The sequence below is a fragment of the Chiloscyllium plagiosum genome, unplaced genomic scaffold (assembly GCF_037043375.1).
Source record: "Chiloscyllium plagiosum isolate Xiang-an unplaced genomic scaffold, Cpla_swu_hap1 HiC_scaffold_6, whole genome shotgun sequence".
Classification (NCBI taxonomy): Eukaryota; Metazoa; Chordata; class Chondrichthyes; order Orectolobiformes; family Hemiscylliidae; genus Chiloscyllium; species Chiloscyllium plagiosum.
Genome location: NW_028270144.1, coordinates 76,587,590 through 76,605,517, shown reverse-complemented (window position 1 = coordinate 76,605,517; position 17,928 = coordinate 76,587,590). Strand labels below are relative to the sequence as shown.

The 17,928-nt window shown below is 42.9% G+C and overlaps 1 protein-coding gene across 1 annotated transcript in view; it reads right to left on the bottom strand.

Moving 5' to 3' along the window:
• The window catches only part of gcc2 (GRIP and coiled-coil domain containing 2), a 69,277-nt gene extending 55,218 nt beyond the window's left edge, over positions 1-14,059 (bottom strand). The window contains exons 1-3 of the mRNA XM_043691765.2: positions 13,958-14,059; positions 2,898-2,954; positions 1,845-1,929 (exon numbers count right to left, since the gene is read on the bottom strand). Of these exons, the coding sequence (XP_043547700.2) occupies positions 1,845-1,929; positions 2,898-2,954; positions 13,958-13,963 (148 nt within the window). The 5' untranslated portion in view covers positions 13,964-14,059. The remainder of the gene's footprint in view (positions 1-1,844; positions 1,930-2,897; positions 2,955-13,957) is intronic.
• Positions 14,060-17,928: the final 3,869 nt, after the last annotated feature.

The window sequence follows — 17,928 nt, the reverse complement described above, 5'->3', positions numbered from 1 at the left end:
ACATAGGGTTTTAACCAAACCCTTAAAGGAAATTGGTTCCATGATTCTGATTCTGTGAACTGCCTTGGGATGTACACGCATTTCACAGAATCAGAATCTAGGAACGAATTTCCTTTAAGGCTTTGCTTGAAACCCTATGTTTAATCATACTTTTGGTCAACCCTCCTAATTGTCTCTCATTGTTTCTAATTGTCTGCATTTTAATGTGCTTTATAAATGCAAGTGATTGCTGCAGCTTAGTTGGAAGAATTGATATCCATGAACAACTACTTTAACTTCCTTCCTTAACAGTAGTCATGGAACATGTTTTAAGTAATGGAAGTGCAAGACACCAGTACATGATACTACTCACAGCAAACAAAACCTCAGAAAGGATCAGCTTTTCGAGAGGGGGGGAATGATTACAAGACGATGTTCAATGAACCTTTGGATAGGTTGATTAGAGTGCCCCAGTCATTACAACTTTAGCACTTTACCAGACAGAATTGAACTTATTAATGCAGCCACAATGACAAACGAAAGACAGTTAAAAGGCGTGAGATGCAATGACCAAAGCGACATGATCAATTCCTTATTTACAATTAAACTATATGATAAAAAGGAATGAGTACAAAAGAAATGACCATTTTCAACTTCGTCATGCAGTCAGGTTCAGTAGACCTTATTGTGTATTGTACGGGTTCAACAATCCTTTCTTAAGCAAATAGAGAAAACAATACAAATAATTACTTTTGGTAATACCACAGAAGAATGTAGCAGGGATTAGCTGTCTCCATAGAAAAAGGTACAATGTGTGGACATATTCTTTTTTGCCTACAAAGGACAGGTTTTTGGTGTATGCAAACGAATCATACTGTCAACCTACTGATAATTTAAAATTGCTTTCCAGCGTAATTCATAGCATAATTAGGAGTATAGAGTAAAACATTTATTGACTAAGGACCCTGATTCTTGTGTCAAAAACACTGACTAGCCTGGATTTTTCTATGGCTTGACAGTCATTAATGCATTGCAGCTGAGAGTTGTACATAGTGCCCTGCGGCAGACTCTGAAGGTATTGCCTGGGAAACTGAAGATTCTGCTGGGCAATTCAGGTATGCCTGGAAGGCTCCAAAAGTCTCCAAAAGTTAGAATTCAGGGAGATCTGATTAAGTAAATTATGATGGTGAAAAAGTTAAGACTTTTTAGTACAAATCCTGGGTAATTATTTAACTGACCCCATACTTATCCTCCCCAGATCCTTATCTGCTTCCCCTTTTCTTCCTCCAGGGTGCCAACGTACCTGCCTCACTCTGGACCCAATCTGATCCCCACCTTCTCCCACTCCGCACGTACTACACCCTTCCATCTCTCATGCCATTGGCCTGTACTCATTGGAATATAGAAGAACTAGAGGCAAGTTTATTGAACATACAAGATTCTTACAGAATAACAGGATAAATGCAGAAAGGTTGTTTCTCCTTGTGAAAGAGCCCAGGACTAGAGGACATCATCACAGGATAGGGGATTACACATTTAAATCAGAGATGGGGAGGAATTTCATCACTCATTGGGTTGTGAATCTGTGGATTTCTTTACCACAGAAGGTTGAGTCATTAGGTATATTCAAGGCTGAAGATCAATAGATTTTTAATCAGTTAGGCAATCAAGCTTATGGGGAAAAGGCAGGAAAGTGCAGTTAAGGATGATCAGATCAGCCATGAATGCATTGAATGGCAGAGCAGACTGGACGGACTGAGTAGTCCACTTCCGCTGCTGTGTCTTATGTTCTAAATCTGGCCCATTATAATTACTTTTAAAAGAAGGTGCTGGTAGGTTAAAGATCTTTTGGTCATATACATTACCAGTGCATTTTGACTTTGTCTTCTGCAAAAGCATAACCTGTTTCTTCGCAAATTTTATAAGCTCTTCCTTTGGTAGTGTGTCCAGCTGTAAACACAGTTAAATAAATGAGTATGGATTCAACATATTCCATTGTTAATTTAGATGAGATTAATGTATAGGTGCTCTTTAAAAGCAAGTTCTAAAATACTGGTGTACTTTGTCATGCAAGATAATTGTGTGTCAGACTGTCTTTTTAATTTCAAGGAAAAATGTCAGAACAGGAAGAGATGTGTGACCTGTTGTTATTTCTGCGATAACGCAATGTGACGAGGTTAACTCGGGGATGGAGCCACGTCAAACATTGTTGAAAAACCACATACTGAGTTTAACACCTGCAAACAAAAGGATGGCTGATTTGGCTTTGGCATGGATAGGCATGCAAATTCTGAGACAGCTGTTCTTGCTTTATGGAGACTTACAGATTCACAGGCAGCCTGAAAACAAATTATTGACAGACAGGGAAACTGCTGCAAAAACAATGCTGCACTTTGTGAGTTACCAGACAAAATGCTCATGAAAACTTGTCTTCTTAGTGAAGAGGGTCCTGCAGAGCTTTAATATCAGTTGAAAATTTACCATGATGAATCCAAGAGAAACAATTATGTGAACAAACCTTGCAGCTAGAAGATGGACCAGAAATTCTCGGAATATTGAAGACCAGGAATATTGGTGACCAGATATTACAACATAAGAACAAGGGAGATGGTTTGGTCCATTTTCTGTAAATATGGAACTGAGAAGTGTATGTTACATTTGATATATAGGGCCATCTAGTCATTTTAAGAATCTTTTTGGGTTTCTCTACTCTATTGTTTAGAGTATTAGCTGCCTACTATGTAAGGTGCAATTAATTATTTAGTTTACTTGTTATAGTAGAAGTCTTAAAATTTGAAATCTTATACAATTCTCTTAAATAGTTAAACAGGAATTTAAATATTTTGGTTTTTTTGAAAAAAGTTATCAGTCTCAATAGGAATTACAAATTAACATTTAAGATTTGTTTTCATGCAAACCTTAGATTTTCCTGTTCCAGGGACTGCTGGTGAAGACATACCATCCTGACCACTCTCCTGTCAAACAAAAACAAACAGAAGTTTTGGAATTTAGAAGTTATTTGCACTGTTTAAACTTGGTATTAATACGCAAAATAACCACAGTAATATGAATACTGCAGTGCACACATTATCTTGCAACAGTAATAAATAATTAGCAAATGTGATAACTCACTTAAATTCACATAAAAATCATATTTATTTCAATTACCCCACAATGTAACTCCCTGCTAATAAAAATATCACTCCAAAATTGTTATAGAACCTAATTTCTGTCCAGTGATCAGTGTCTCACACCAACATATATTTTACAAGTGAAGAACACTTCAAGCACACAGTATCACCACATAATATTGTTATATTTATGCAGCTCTTCCTTAGAGCTTTTCCCTGTTTGGTTGATGCTCCATAACAATGAAGCTGAAAACAAATAATTTAAGCATTTCTATTTCACTGAGATAGTTCCAGACCAATTCACATTGAAACAACCTGCTCCGAAAACTTTGCTCACACTTTGACAGCTGTAAAATTCCGTAATGGACACAATTCACAACATCTGGAAACATTTAACATTCTAATTTGATTAACCTTCTTCATTTTAACAAAAATCAATTCATCCTATCTTCCAATGTAAAGAAATTCATTAAAAATTTCCAAGAGCAAGGCCCACACATTCATCAAAATCTAAACAGGTCTTCTTAGGCCGTCTATGTGCCAGGTTTTGCTGAATACCATTCCTTAGTTTTCTAGACATACTGCTAAAAGACAAACAAACATCAGCAAAAACACTAACTCCATCCATCTTCACTGGGACAGGTTCAATCACCAGTCTGGTTCACAGATGGAACCTTGATGAGCAGAACAATACTCTTCTCATTGGAAATTAAATACTATGCAAATCAATGTAATCATGGATCAGGGGTTCACGGTTAGGTAATGTATACTTATATATTACTTTTAAAATAGTGAGATGGCTGCAAACAGATATTGGTAAGGTTAATGGTACTCTATGTTAGTTGTCTGAACTACCCTATGTGAACCTGGGATCCCTGAAACCTTGGTTTAAATGTAGATTTCGGTAAAGAGAGAACGTGCACTTAGTTATCTTGCAAAATGAATTTCTACTTATGGCATTTTCAGTGATTTATTCGGAAATACCTAAAAATGGTAACGAGTTTCTATGTATATCAGACACCTGAATAATAATAAATAAAACTTCTCCATTCAACAAGGGTCTCCATTTGCAATGCATTCATTCTATTGCACAGCATATTTAAAATTCATTAAGAATCATGGCGAAGGTACTGGTAGTTTTGTTCTGTTGTGAGATCCAAACCTTAAGGAGCTTTCTGATACATTCTACTGCTGATAATGTAAACAAACTTAGATGGCTCATTTCAGGCAAAATAAATTTAAATGATAGTTGCTATGACACCATTTTCTGCCTTCGGTACTGTTATTTGATTTAGAACAAAGAAAATTACAGCACAGGAACAGACCCTTTGGCCCTCCAAGCCTGTGCCAATCGAGATCCTCTATCTAAACCTGTCGCCTATTTTCTCAGCATCTATGTCCCTCTGCTCCCTGCCCATTGATGTATCTGTCTAGATACATCTTAAATGATGTTACTGTGCCCGCCTCTACCACCTCCGTGGGCATCACATTCCAGGCACCTACCACCCTCTGCGTAAAGAACTTTCCATGTGTTTCTTCCCTTAAACTTTTCCCCTCTCACCTTGAACGCATGACCCCTAATAATTAAAGTTCCCCACTCTGGGGAAAAAGCTTCTTGCTATTCACCATGTCTATACCTCTCATGATTTTGTAGACCTCAATCAGGATTCCCCCAACCTCTACTTTTCTAATGAAAATAATCGGAATCTACTCAACCTCTCTTCGTAGCTCGTGCCCTCCATACCAGGCAACATCCTGATGAACTTTCTCTGCATTCTCTCCAAAGCACCCACATTGTTTGGGGAATGTGGTGACCAGAACTGTACGCAGTTTTCCAAATCTGGCCAACCAAAGTCCTATACATCTACAATATGACCTGCCAACTATTGTACTCAATACCCCATCCGATGAAGGAATGCATGCCATATGCCTTCTTGACCATTCTATCGAACTGTGCTGCCATCTTCAGGGTACAATGGACCAGATCTTTCTCCATCAATTTTCCCCAGAGCTTTTCTATTTAACATATAGTTTGTTCTTGAATTGGATCTTCCAAAATGCATCACGTCGCATTTGCCCAGATTGAACTCCAACTGCCATTTCTCTGCCCAACTTTCCAACCTATCAATATTCTGCTGCATTCTCTGACAGTCCCCTTCACTATCTGTTACTCCACCAATCTTACTGTCATCTGCAAACTCACTAACCAGACTACCTATACCTTCCTCCAAATCATTTATGTATATCACAAACAGTGATCCCAACACGGATCCCTGTGGAACACCACTGATCACAGTTCTTCATTTTGAGAAACTCCTTTCCACTACTACTGTCTCCTGTTGCCCAACCAGTTCTCCATACATCTAGCCAGTACACCCTGGACACCATGCGACCTCACTTTGTCCATCAGTCTACCATAGGGAACCTTATCAAATGCCTTACTGAGGTCCATGTATATGACATCCAGATCCCTTCCCTCAATCAACTCTGTCACATCCTGAAATAATTTAGTTTATTAAAGCAGCCATACACTTCAAGGCTATAAAATGCCTTTTTAAACTCCTGCGAGGATTCAAGTACAGCTAACTGTGGTTTCGTCTGACAGAAATAAATCTGATTATTGCTGACACTGCATCCTGAAGTTAGTTAGGCAGCTCCAAAATGTACCTAGGCTTTAAATACAAGGAAGTCAAGTATGGGGTGCTAGTGCAAGTCCGGCATCATCCGAGGAGAGGGAGCATCAACGCTTTGGGCATAAGCTCTTCATCAGGAATGAGGCTTCTGGGGGGAGGGGTGGGTGGGGGGTAGCCTGAGAGATAAATGGGAGGGAAAGCAGCTGAGAATGCAATAGGTCAATGAAGGTGGGGAAGAAGGTGATAGGTTGGAGAGGAGGGTGGAGTGGATAGATAGGAAGGTGATGGACAGGACAAGAGGACGGTGCCAAGTTGGACAATTGGAACTGGGACAATGTGGGGGGAGGGGGAATGAGGAAACTGGTGAAATCCACATAGATCCTGTGTGGTTGCAGGGTCCCAAAGCAGAATATGAGGCTTTCTTCCTCCAGGAATTGGGTGGCGATGGAGGAGGCCCATGACCTGCATGTCCTTAGCAAAGTGGGAGGGAGATCTGAAGTGTTCAGCCACAGGGTGGTGGGGTTGGTGGGTGCAGGTGTCCCAGAGATGTTCTCTGAAATGATCCACCCTGTCTCCCCGATGTAGAGAAGACCACATCGGATACAGTAGATGACATTCGTGAAGGTACAGGTAAATTTCTGTCAGATGTGGAAGGATCCTGGAGGGCCTTGGACTGAGGTGAGGGTGGAGGTGTGGGTGCAGGTTTTGCACTTCCTGTGGTGGCAGGGGAAGGTGCCGGGAACAGGATGTGAGTTGGTGGGGGACATGAATCTGACGAGGGATTGCAGAGGGAAAGGTCTCTCCGGAACGCTGATAGGGGTGGGAAGGGAAGTATGACTATGGTGGAGGGGACCCTTTGTAGGTGGCGGAAGTGGTGGAGGATGATGCAGTGTCTACAGAGGAAATACAAGGAAGTTCTGTTCAGCCCAGAACTTAACATAATATAGTCTTTAAAAGACATGCTTAAATTTTATAATGAAACCAAACTGAACATATCATTTTAAGTTAGAGCAGAGGTTAATAAATTAAGTGTTTTATATGAAGTTGTTACATCAATCATTTAACATACCATTTATATTTTTGTAAATTTAACAAAAACAGTAAATGATTAGATTTTCCCTGACAACCATAATTCAGTTTATTCACTTGTAAGCGCAGTCGTATAAAATTCAATGCTGGATAACAGCTCACTTAGTCACGTACATTCATTTCTATTTTATAAAATACTGTTCACTCTAAATGACTTTGACATACTTGCAGATTCAATAAAGCTTCGTTCCCTGCTCAATGAGGCAAAATGTTGAAGGTGGTAGAAAAGCTGTTGATTATCAGAAAAATCCATCTGGTACACTAATGTACAGGGAAGGAAAACTGCCAATCTTACCTGTTCTGATCTCTATGTGTCTCCAGAGCCATAGCAATGTGTTTGACTCTCAAGTGCCATTTGAAATGACCAGCAAGCCACTCAGTTGTATTAATCGCTACACTCAAGAAACAAATGATACTGGTCAGACCACTGACCGAGGCACTGGAAATGACAATGGCAGAACAGACCTTGTCAACACTATGAAATCTTCCTTACTAACCTCTGGTGACCACTTTCAAAATCAGAACAGCTGACCCATGGACTGATCAAGCAAAAGACAAACAGTCATACCCACAGAATCGGAATATCTAAGGGTACCATCACCATCCCTGTATACACTCTGCCTACACACAGGATAGAAAGAGCAGAGGTGGTGGCCCAAAGCTATACAGTTGGGAGGTGTTACCCTGGGAGCTCTCAACACTAACTCCAGATCCCCATGAAGTCTCATAGCATCAGGCCAAGAATGGGCAAGGATACCTCTTGCTGATGACCACGTACCATCCTCCCTCAGAGGGATGTCTCTCATGCTGATCAAAGTTGAGGAACACTTAGAGAAAGCAGTGAGGGTGGCACAGGCACAGAATGCACTCTAGGTGGGGAGTATTTGGCTTGGCAGCATAGAGTCATAGACATGTACAGCACGGAAACAGACCCTTCAGTCCAACTTGTCCATGCCGACCAGATGTCCCAACCCAATCTAGTCCCACCTGCCAGCACCCAGCCCATATCCCTCCAAACCTTTCCTATTCATGTACCCATCCAGATCCCTTTTAAATGTTGCAATTGTACTAGGCTCCACCACTTCCTCTGGCAGCTCATTCCATATGTACCATCCCCTGCATGAAAAAGTTGCCCCTTAAGTCTTTTTTATATCTTTCCCCTCTCACCCTAAACCTATGCCCTCTCATTTTGGACTCCCCCAAACCAGGGAATTGATTTATCCTATCCATGCCCCTCATGATTTTCTAAACCTCTATGAGGTCACCCCTCAGCCTCCGACGCTCCAGGAAAAACAGCCCTAGCCTATTCAACCTCTCCCTATAGCTCAAATCCTCCAATCCTAGCAACATCCTTGTAAATCTTTTCTCAACCCTTTCAAGTTTCACAATATCTTTCCAATAGGAAGGAGCAGCACAACTAATTGAGCTAGTCAGGTCCTAAAGAACAATGCTCCTAGACTGGGTCTGGAAAATCAAGAGGGAAAACCATACTTGGCCACACTCTCATCAATTTGCCTGCTGCAGACGCATCTGTTCTATAACAGTGACCACCGCACAGTCCTTGTCTTAAAATTGATCGTTACAAGTCCCAACTTCAAATTTTATTTTTCCATTGTGATACGTGGTACGAAATGGGTTAAACTTCAAACAGATCGAGCAACTCAACACTGGCATCCAAGACGCACTGTGGGTCATCAGTAGCAGGAGAACTGTACTTCAACACAATCTGTAACCTCATGGTTCAGAATATCCCCCACTCTACCATTATCATCAAACTAGGTAATCAACTCCGGTTCAGTGGAGAATGCAAGAGGGCATGCCAAAAGCAGCCTCAGAAATACCAAAAAATGAGGTGTCAACTTGGTGAAGTTATAGGACTACTTGTGTGCCAATAGCATGAACAAATGGTTCACAGAGCTAAGCCATCTCACAACCAATGGGTCAGATCTAAGGTCTGCAGTCCTGCCACATCCAGTTATGGAGTAGGCAGGTCACATCACATCAGGGCATAATAAAAGGCTGAAGCATTCTGAATAATCTTCAACACCCAGTTATGCTGACCTCCAGAGATTACAGCATCACAGATGCTAGTCTTCAGACAGTTGGACACTCTCTCTCTCTCTCTCAAGAAACAGTTGGAAGCACAGGATACTGGAAAGGCTATAGGCCCTGACCATATTCCAGCAATAATACACAAGACTTGTGCTCCAGAACTTGCAGCACCCACAACCAAGCTGTTCCAGTACAGCTGCAACATTGGTATTAACCAACAATGTGGAAAATTGCCCAGGTATATCGTGCACATAAAAAGCAGGTCACATCCAACCCAGCCAATTACTACCCCATCAGTTTTATCCCAATCATCAGTAACACGATGGAAAGAGTTATCAACAGTGCAACCAAGCAGCACTTGTTCATCAAACATCAGCTCACTGATGCCCAATTTGGATTTCACCAGGGTCACTCAGCTGCTGACCTCACTACAGCCTTGGTTCAAACATGGGCAAAGAGTGGAATTCCAGAGGTGGCGAGTGTGATAGCTCTTTATATCAAGGCTGCAGATGCTGGAGATCAGAGTCGAGAGTCTAATACTAGAAAAGCACAGCAGGTCAGGCAGCATCCGAGGAGCAGGAATCATCTATTGCATCCGTTGCACCCAGTGTGGTCTCCTCTACATCGGGGAGATAGGAAGCCTCTTTGCGGATAGTTTCAGAGAACATCTCTGGGAAACTCACACCCACTAACCCCACCGCCCTGTGGCCGAACACTTCAACTCCCCCTCCCACTCTGTCAAAGGCATGCAGGTCCTGGGCCTCCTGCACCGGCAAACCATTACCACCTGATGCCTGGAGAAGGAACACCTCATATTCCGCCTTGGAACCCTGCAACCACACGGGATAAATGTGGATTTCAAAGCTTCATTTCCCCTCCCCCTACATTATCCCAGTCCCAAGCCTCCAACTCGGCACTACCCTCTGGACCCATCCATCACTGCCCCTTCTGACCTTCATCTTCATCCACCTATTGCTTTCCCAGCTACCTCCCCCCCCAACCCCACCCATTTATCTCTCAAACCTGACCCACAAGCCTCATTCCTGATGAAGGGCTTATGCACGAAACGGTGATTCTCCTGCTCCTCAGATGCCGCCTGACCTGCTGTGCTTTTCCAGCACCACACTCAGTCGAGAATATGGAGCCTTAGCAATCGGGCAAGTTCTCTGCTGGTTGGAGTCATACCTGGCACAAATAAAAATGCTTGTGGATGTTGGGGATCAGCCATCTCAGCCCAAGGACATCTCTGCAGGAGTTCCTCAGGTAGTGTCCTCAGCCTAACCATCTTCAGTTGCTTCATTAATAATGCTGCCTCCATCATTAAGTCAGAAGTGGGAATGTTTGCTGATGATTTTGTAATGTTCTGCATCATTCATGACTTCTCAGATACTGAAGGAGTTTGTGTGCAAATGCAATAAAACCTAGACAATATCTCGACTTGGATTGAAAAGTGGCAATTAACATTCATGTCACAAATGCCAGGCAATGACAATTAACAATAGAAATTTAACCACCGTCCCTTCACATTTAAAGGAGTTATCATAATTGAATCCCTGATTATTAACATCCTGGGAGTTATCATTATAGCCCCTGCACTGACAATGAACTAGTGGTCAGGTTGAAGCAAATGAGAGTAGAACTTCTTATTTGCAGATAAAACCAACACAAAGTCATGGTGCAAAGGCTTTTATCTGTCATTCAATGCTGTAAAACTCTTAGATTTATCAACACTGTAGGTTATATATCATTTTAGTAATAACACTGACTGAATACGAGCTCTCAGTGATGGTTTGCCAGAGTGTCAGTTCTCACACTGGCCCATTTCAATAGGTTTGTGGTAGAACTGTTCTGCATCAAATCCTGGCAACTCAACAATGCCAATTACACAGCACTGATTATGCATGCATTAATACCAGAGAAGGCTTGTAGAACAATCATTAGCAGCCTGGACCTATTGGAATGTCACTTCCAGACTGGTGCCTTTACTTCAATCCAGAGAGGTCAGCTCCGTCAGCATGCATCTGAATAATACTACTACTGAGAAATAATTCAACGTATCCTTCCGTGGAAGCAATCTGATGTCATCCTCAGTAGGACTCTCATCTATTATCCTCAGCTCATGAATGTTGGCCAAAAAGTTAAACAGGAGTAATAGTCTATGGGAATTCTTCTAGTATTATAATATTCTTTCCTAAGGAAATATCAAACAAGTGGCTGCACTTAAAAGGGACCTGGGGGGCAACTTTTTCACACAGATGATGGTGCGTGTATGGAATGAGCTGCCAGAGGAAGTGGAGGTTGGTACAATTACAACATTTAAAAGGCATTTGGATGGGAATATGAATATGAATAGAGGGATATGGACCAAGTGCTGGAAAATGAGACTACATTTGATTAGGATATCTCAGGCAGCATGGATAGGTTGTACCAAAGGATCTATTTCGTGCTGTATCTCTCCAAGACTGAAGTGCACACTATATGTAGGCAAAGGCAATTAGCTATGTGCTATGTGCCCTGAAGATAAGGCATCATGTAAATGCAAGGCAATGGGCCCCAGCTATGCCTGTCTCTTTGTCGGCTACGTAGAACAGTTCATCTTCTGTAGTTACATCAGCACCACTCCCCACCTCTTCCTCCACTACATTGATGACTGCATAGGCACCACCTCGTGCTCCCGTGAGGAGGCTGAGCAGTTCATCAACTTCACCATCACATTCCATTCTGACCTTAAGTTCACCTGGACCATCTCTGATACCTCCCTCCCCTTCCTGGACCTCTTCATCCCCATCAATGACGACCGAATTGACACTGACATTTTTTACAAACCCACCGACTACATGGATTACATCTCTTCCCACCCTATCCTGTATTTCCAATTCCTCCACCTCATCTACTCCCAGGAGGACCAATTCCACCACAGAACACACCAGATGGCCTCCTTCTTTAAAGACCGCAATTTTCCTTCCCACGTAGTTAAAGGTGCCCTCCAACGCATCTTGTCCACATTCCGCACCTCCGCCCTCAAACCCCACCCCTCCAACAATAACAAGCACAGAACACCCCTGTCCTCACCGCCCACCCTACCAACCTTTGCATAAACCGGATCATCCGCCGACATTTCCACCACCTTCAAATGGACCGCACCACCAGGAATATTTTTCCCTCCCCATCCCTTTCCACTTTCCACAAAGACTCTCCCTCCATGACTACCTGGTCAGGTCCACGCTTCCCAAAAACCCACCCTCCCCTCCTGGCACCTTCCCCTGCCATCGCAGGAATTACAAAACCTGCACCCACACACACCCCCCCCCCCGACTCACCTCCATCCAAGGCCCCAAAGGAGCCTTTCACATCCATCAAAGTTTCAACTGCATTTCCACACATATTATTTACTGTATCCATTGCTCCCGATGCGGTCTCCTCTACATTGGGGAGACTGGACACCTTCTCGCAGAGTGCTTTCGGGAAATCTCCAGGAAACCCACACCAATCAACCCCACCGCCCCATGGCCCAACATTTCAACACTCCCTCCCACTCTGCTGAGGACATGCAGGTCCTGGATCTCCTCCTCCGCCACTCCCTCACCACCCGACACCTGGAGGAAGAACACCTCGGCACACTTCAACCCCAGGGCATCAATGTGGACTTCATCAGTTTCCTAATTCCCCTCCTCCCACCTTACCCCAGTTCCAACCTTCCAGCTCAGCACCATCCCAATGACCTGTCCTACCTGCCAATCTTCCTTCCCATCTATCCGCTCCACCCTCCTCCCTGACCTATCACTTTCATCCCCACTCCCATCTACCTATTGTAGTCTTTGCTACCTTCTCCTCAGCCCCACCCCCCTCCCATTTATCTCTCCACCCTGGTGCTCCCTCCCTTCATTCCTAGACGAAGGGCTTTTGCCCGAAACATTGATTTTCCTGCTCCTCGGATGCTGCCTGATCTGCTGTGCTTTTCCAGCACCACTCTAATCTAGACTTTTGCCATCATGTAAATACAAGTTCCTTTTAATACTACAACTTAAATGCAGAATTAGAGATCAGGTCACAGTAAACACCAAAATCAATAATGTGCAACATTAGTACAAATCAAGTACCATTGGTAAAGGATGACCACAGTTCCAGAGCTGGGAAAATCATTGTTTATTATGGGCGGCATGGTGACTCAGTGGTTAGCACTGCTGCCTCACAGCACCATGGTCCCAGGTTTGATTCCAGCCTCGGGTGACTGTCTGTGTGGAGTTTGTGCATTCTCCCAGTGTCTGTGTGGGTTTCCTCCGGGTGCTCCGGTTTCCTCCCACAGTCCAAACATGTGCTATGCCAAATTGCCCATTGTGTTAGGTGCATTAGTTAGAGGGAAATGGGTCTGGGTGGATTACTCTTCAGACGGTCGGTATGGACTGGTTGGGCCGAAGGGCCTGTTTCTGCACTTCAGGGAATCTAATCTAAAACTTCAGAAACACGTTGAACCACGCAAAATAGACGCAGTGCTTTCTTTCAGTTTGAGGCTTTTGAACGGCCCAGGAAATATGAATTGAACAGGAAGTGAAATACAGTGTGAAGTGCAGACGTGTATCCCACAGATAATTTCATCCTCGGGTTTGCTTGGTTCGTTTTAGGAGGTACAACTATCTTGAGAATCACCAGCAGAAACTACCTCGGATGCTACAAAAGACAGTGACACCATCCTGTTTATTACAGTCCTCGATTAGCTATTCCAATCTGATAGCTTGCAACCACCAGGATTTGCTATGTAAATATCCGGCTGAATGAATAAAAAAATTAAATATTTACTAGCAGTTACTTTGAAATCTCTGTTACACTGCTGCTTTGGCAACTAGTCTTAAATGGCGATAATAAAATAGCTCGTGTGGGAGGTTTTGCCGCAGACCAACAGTATTGACAAATTATTTGATTAGTTTTTCAGTTTCTTCTCACCCAAAGCCCTCATTGGGTCATCATTTATGAAAGAGCTGAATGACTGATTTTTCACCGGTCTCGAATACTATCACCCCTGGCTCACGCTGAGCCGCTTCCATCGACACTGGCTATCACCCCCGTCCCCCTCACCTCCATGCTCGCAGTGCTCCAGTCTTCTCCACCTCACCGTAAACAAATAAACTGCGTTAAAGGAGGCCGAGCACTGAATTCCGCCGCCAGCCCACTCCCGCACTCGCGACCACCCCCTTCCGGCTGACGTGAAGACCGGAAGTGGGAGTTCCCATGGTAACGAGGCCTGCTCTCCGTGCCTGAGGGGGTGGGAGGAGCGATGGAACAACGCAGCACGAATGACATGGTGGGACTGTCATTCCTGTGTTTCCAGCCTCCGTCAGAGGGGGCTCACTGAACTGATCGTCGTCGGACACCCTGGCGTTTGAGGTTCACGCACAATCGCAGATGATGCTCAACCTGTACACCCCCTAGTTAATTACTATCAAACATTTGGCGTAGGTTTTTTTTAAATCAACCTACTCAGGAATATTATCACATATCCTGGAACAGGGCTTGAACCCAGATCTTCTAGCTCTCATCTGCTGTGGAATATGGATAGTTTCAGGCCAGGATGAATAATTTTGGTATTTCCACTTGTCCAGCTGGAAAATTTGAGTAATGTTGGACTTTGGCTCAATCTACCAACTTACTTTCTTCTATGTGTGAGCCAAGTCCTGCATGTTCTTTAAATGAAGCAATAGGAGAAGATATTCGGTCTCACACTTTTAGTTTATTTTAGCAGTAAGTGGATAAAGTATACAGAGCTCTGGGTCTAGACCTTCCCGTCCCTGACAAACAGCAGAGTGTGTCAGTTCACGAAGTCTGACCCCTATCCTGCCCCTGACCCAGTCTTTTATACAGTACAAAACATCATGTAATCACAGAACATTGTGCAAGTAATGAGGTGTGGTTGTCGTCTTGATTGACTGTTGACCTGACTCCATTCTCCGCCTTCTCGCGTTCCTGAATATCTGACCCCATGTGACCTCCTGCAGGAGGTGGCGCGAAATAGTTCTTGTTTTTTTTACCACAGCTTACAACATGTCCTGCATCTGCACTCACAGGGCGGCAACACCCCCGCTGTCTGCCTCGCTCTCCCAGCCGCTACCAAGGCCGCCAGTACACACTGCTCTTTATTAAAAGTCATTCCTATTGTGTGTTTACATCAGCATATCTTTACAAGTCAGATGTACTCAGTACTTTTCCACTGTCTGTTCGTACATACAAGGGTTACACTACACACTGCGCTAGTTAATGGTTAAGTATAACATTGTATTATAAGTACTGAAACAAATATATCATTAAAGGCTTCTGAATGCCTCAAACTAAGCCATATATTTATAGTAACCTAATCATGGTTAATACAGAGAGTTATACAGAACAGAAACTCACCCTTTGGTACAACTCATCTGCATCAACCAGACATCCAAAACTGATTTAGTTCCATTTGCCAGCATTTGTCCCATATCCCTCTCAACTCTTTCTATTCATACATCCAACCAAATGCCTTTTACGTTTTTTATATAGAATCCCTACAGTGTGGAAACATAATTGTATCAACCGCCACCCCGTCCTCTTGCAGCTCATTCCATACCCACACCACCCTCTTGTGAAAAAGTTACTCCTTAGGTCTAGGATCCCTTTTAAGTGTCTCTCCTTTCACCTGAAACCGAGCTTTGGATTCCCCAAAAAGACCTTGACTCAAATTGAACTTTTTTATCGCTGGAAAAAAGGCGCATTTTGTCAAAGATTTTCATCCAGCACTTAACAGGACAATTTGCAAGAATACCAATTCTAGGGCAAATCAGCATTTATGCTTCCTGAGCGGAGAGTGCTGATTGGTTAGCAAATTGACTGTAATTGATAGAGGCATTACCATGAAGAATGTGCCCATTAATGTTGATTCACTTAGCTGCCAGGTTTTGTTAAAATTTTAATCCAGACATGTTGAAATGGATTAGGTTAAGTCATAAGATAAGACCGTATGCTGTTGGAAGTTGTATTTGGCTTAGATGGAGAATCGGCACATGGGCAGGAAACAGTGAGTGCGGATAAGTTTTTTTTGGGTGACCTGTGACCAGTGGGGTTTCACAGGGATCATTGCTGGCACTGCAGCTGTTTACAATATATATTAATGACCTGAAGGATTGAAGTGAATTTTGGAGACAATACAAAAATTGTAACACAATTTTTGAGAGGGATACAAACAGGTTACAGAGAGTTATTGATAGATTAAATAAATGGAAAAAAGTTGCCAAATGTGGCATTGTTCATTTTGGAAAGGAGAATACCATAGAATCCCTCCAATGTGAAAGCAGGCCATTTGGCCCATCATGTCCACACCAACTCTCCGAAGGGCAGCTCACCCAGACACATCCCTGTAACCCCACATTTCCCATAGTTAGCCCCACCTAACCTACACATCCCTGGACACTATGGGCAATTTATCACGGCCAATCCACCTAACCTGCAGAACTTTGGACTTTGGGAGGAAATCCACACAGACACTGAGAACATGCAAACTCCACACAGACTGTGGAGTGGAATAGAATCTGGATCCCTGGCACTGTGAGGCAGCAGTGCTAACCACTGAGCCACCATGCCATCCTTAAATGGCAGAACAGAATAATATAGAAATAGAGAAAGCAAGTAATTGTGCATGAAACACAGAAAGCTAGCACACAGGTATAGCGGGTAATCAGGAAGGCTAATGTAATGTTGGCCATTATTTCAAGGAGACTGGAGTACTAAAATGGAAAAGTCTTACAGCAACTGTACAAGGTGCTGGTGAGACCATATCTGGGTACTGTGAGTAGTTTTGCTTTCCTTATATGAGGAAAGATATGATTTCAATGGAAGCAGTCAGGGAAGGTTCAGTATGATGATCCCTGGTATGGGGAGAAAGTGAGGACTGCAGATGCTGGAGATCAGAGCTGAAAATGTGTTGCTGGAAAAGCGCAGCAGGTCAGGCAGCATCCAGGGAACAGGAGAATCGACGTTTCGGGCATAAGCCCTTCTTCAGGAATCCCTGGTATGGAGAGATTTGTCAAATGAGCAAAGGCTAAACAATTGGAACTCATTGGAGTTTAGAAGAATGAGAGGTTTCGCATTGAATCAGAGGATTCTTCAGGGGCTTGGTAAATTCTGAGAGGATGTTTCTCATTATTGGAGAGTCTTAGACTAGATGGCATTGTTGCACAATAATGGGGCACAATTTAAGACTGAGGTGAGGAGGAATTTCTTCTTCTCCTGAAGCCTCTCCGCTATTCAAAAGGATCATGGTTGACTAAACATTTCTCGCCTCCACATTCCTTGCCTTTCCCCAATCCTTGATTTCGCTACTGATCAAGGATCTATCTATCTCTGCCTTAAATGTACAAAAGGACTCTTCCACACAACTCTCTGTGGCAAGGAGTTCCAAAGAAACATGTCTTAGAAATGGCAGTTACTTATTTTGTTGAGTTGAAACAGATGGAGTACATGCACATGTTCCTTTTGCTTGCAAAGAACAGAGGTCAGTAGTTCCACATGCAAGTGTGTCACACTGTGAGCCTGACCAACAATCCTAAACTGATTATCAACATAATTCTTTGCACACTTGGGATTATTCAACAGTTATTAAACAGTTTGACAAAACTGGCAGAACTTGCCTCCCAGCATGTCTTAAGTCTTCCTTCCTTAGGCATGCCACATAAAACATGTACAGTTAAGAAGATATGTAGATTTATGAGAAACTTTACACCATCCAAAAATAAGTGATTATTTTGATACAGTATAAACATCATGTATTTGTAGTTAAGAAATGAACACTCATGGAAGGAGCAGATACTTATCAACTACCAAAGTAAAATAAAGTTTGTAAAGTTGTGTCTTTGTGAATAGAACACATTGGTCCTATTTCACGTGTCAAGTTAATTCAGTGGTTTTTGTAAATCTAATTTAATTCATGACGCCTCAGAAACTAAAGCAATCCATATTCAAATGGAACAAGACCTGGAAAATATTTCAGGCTTGGGTTGAAAAGTGGCAAGTAACATTCACCCTACCCA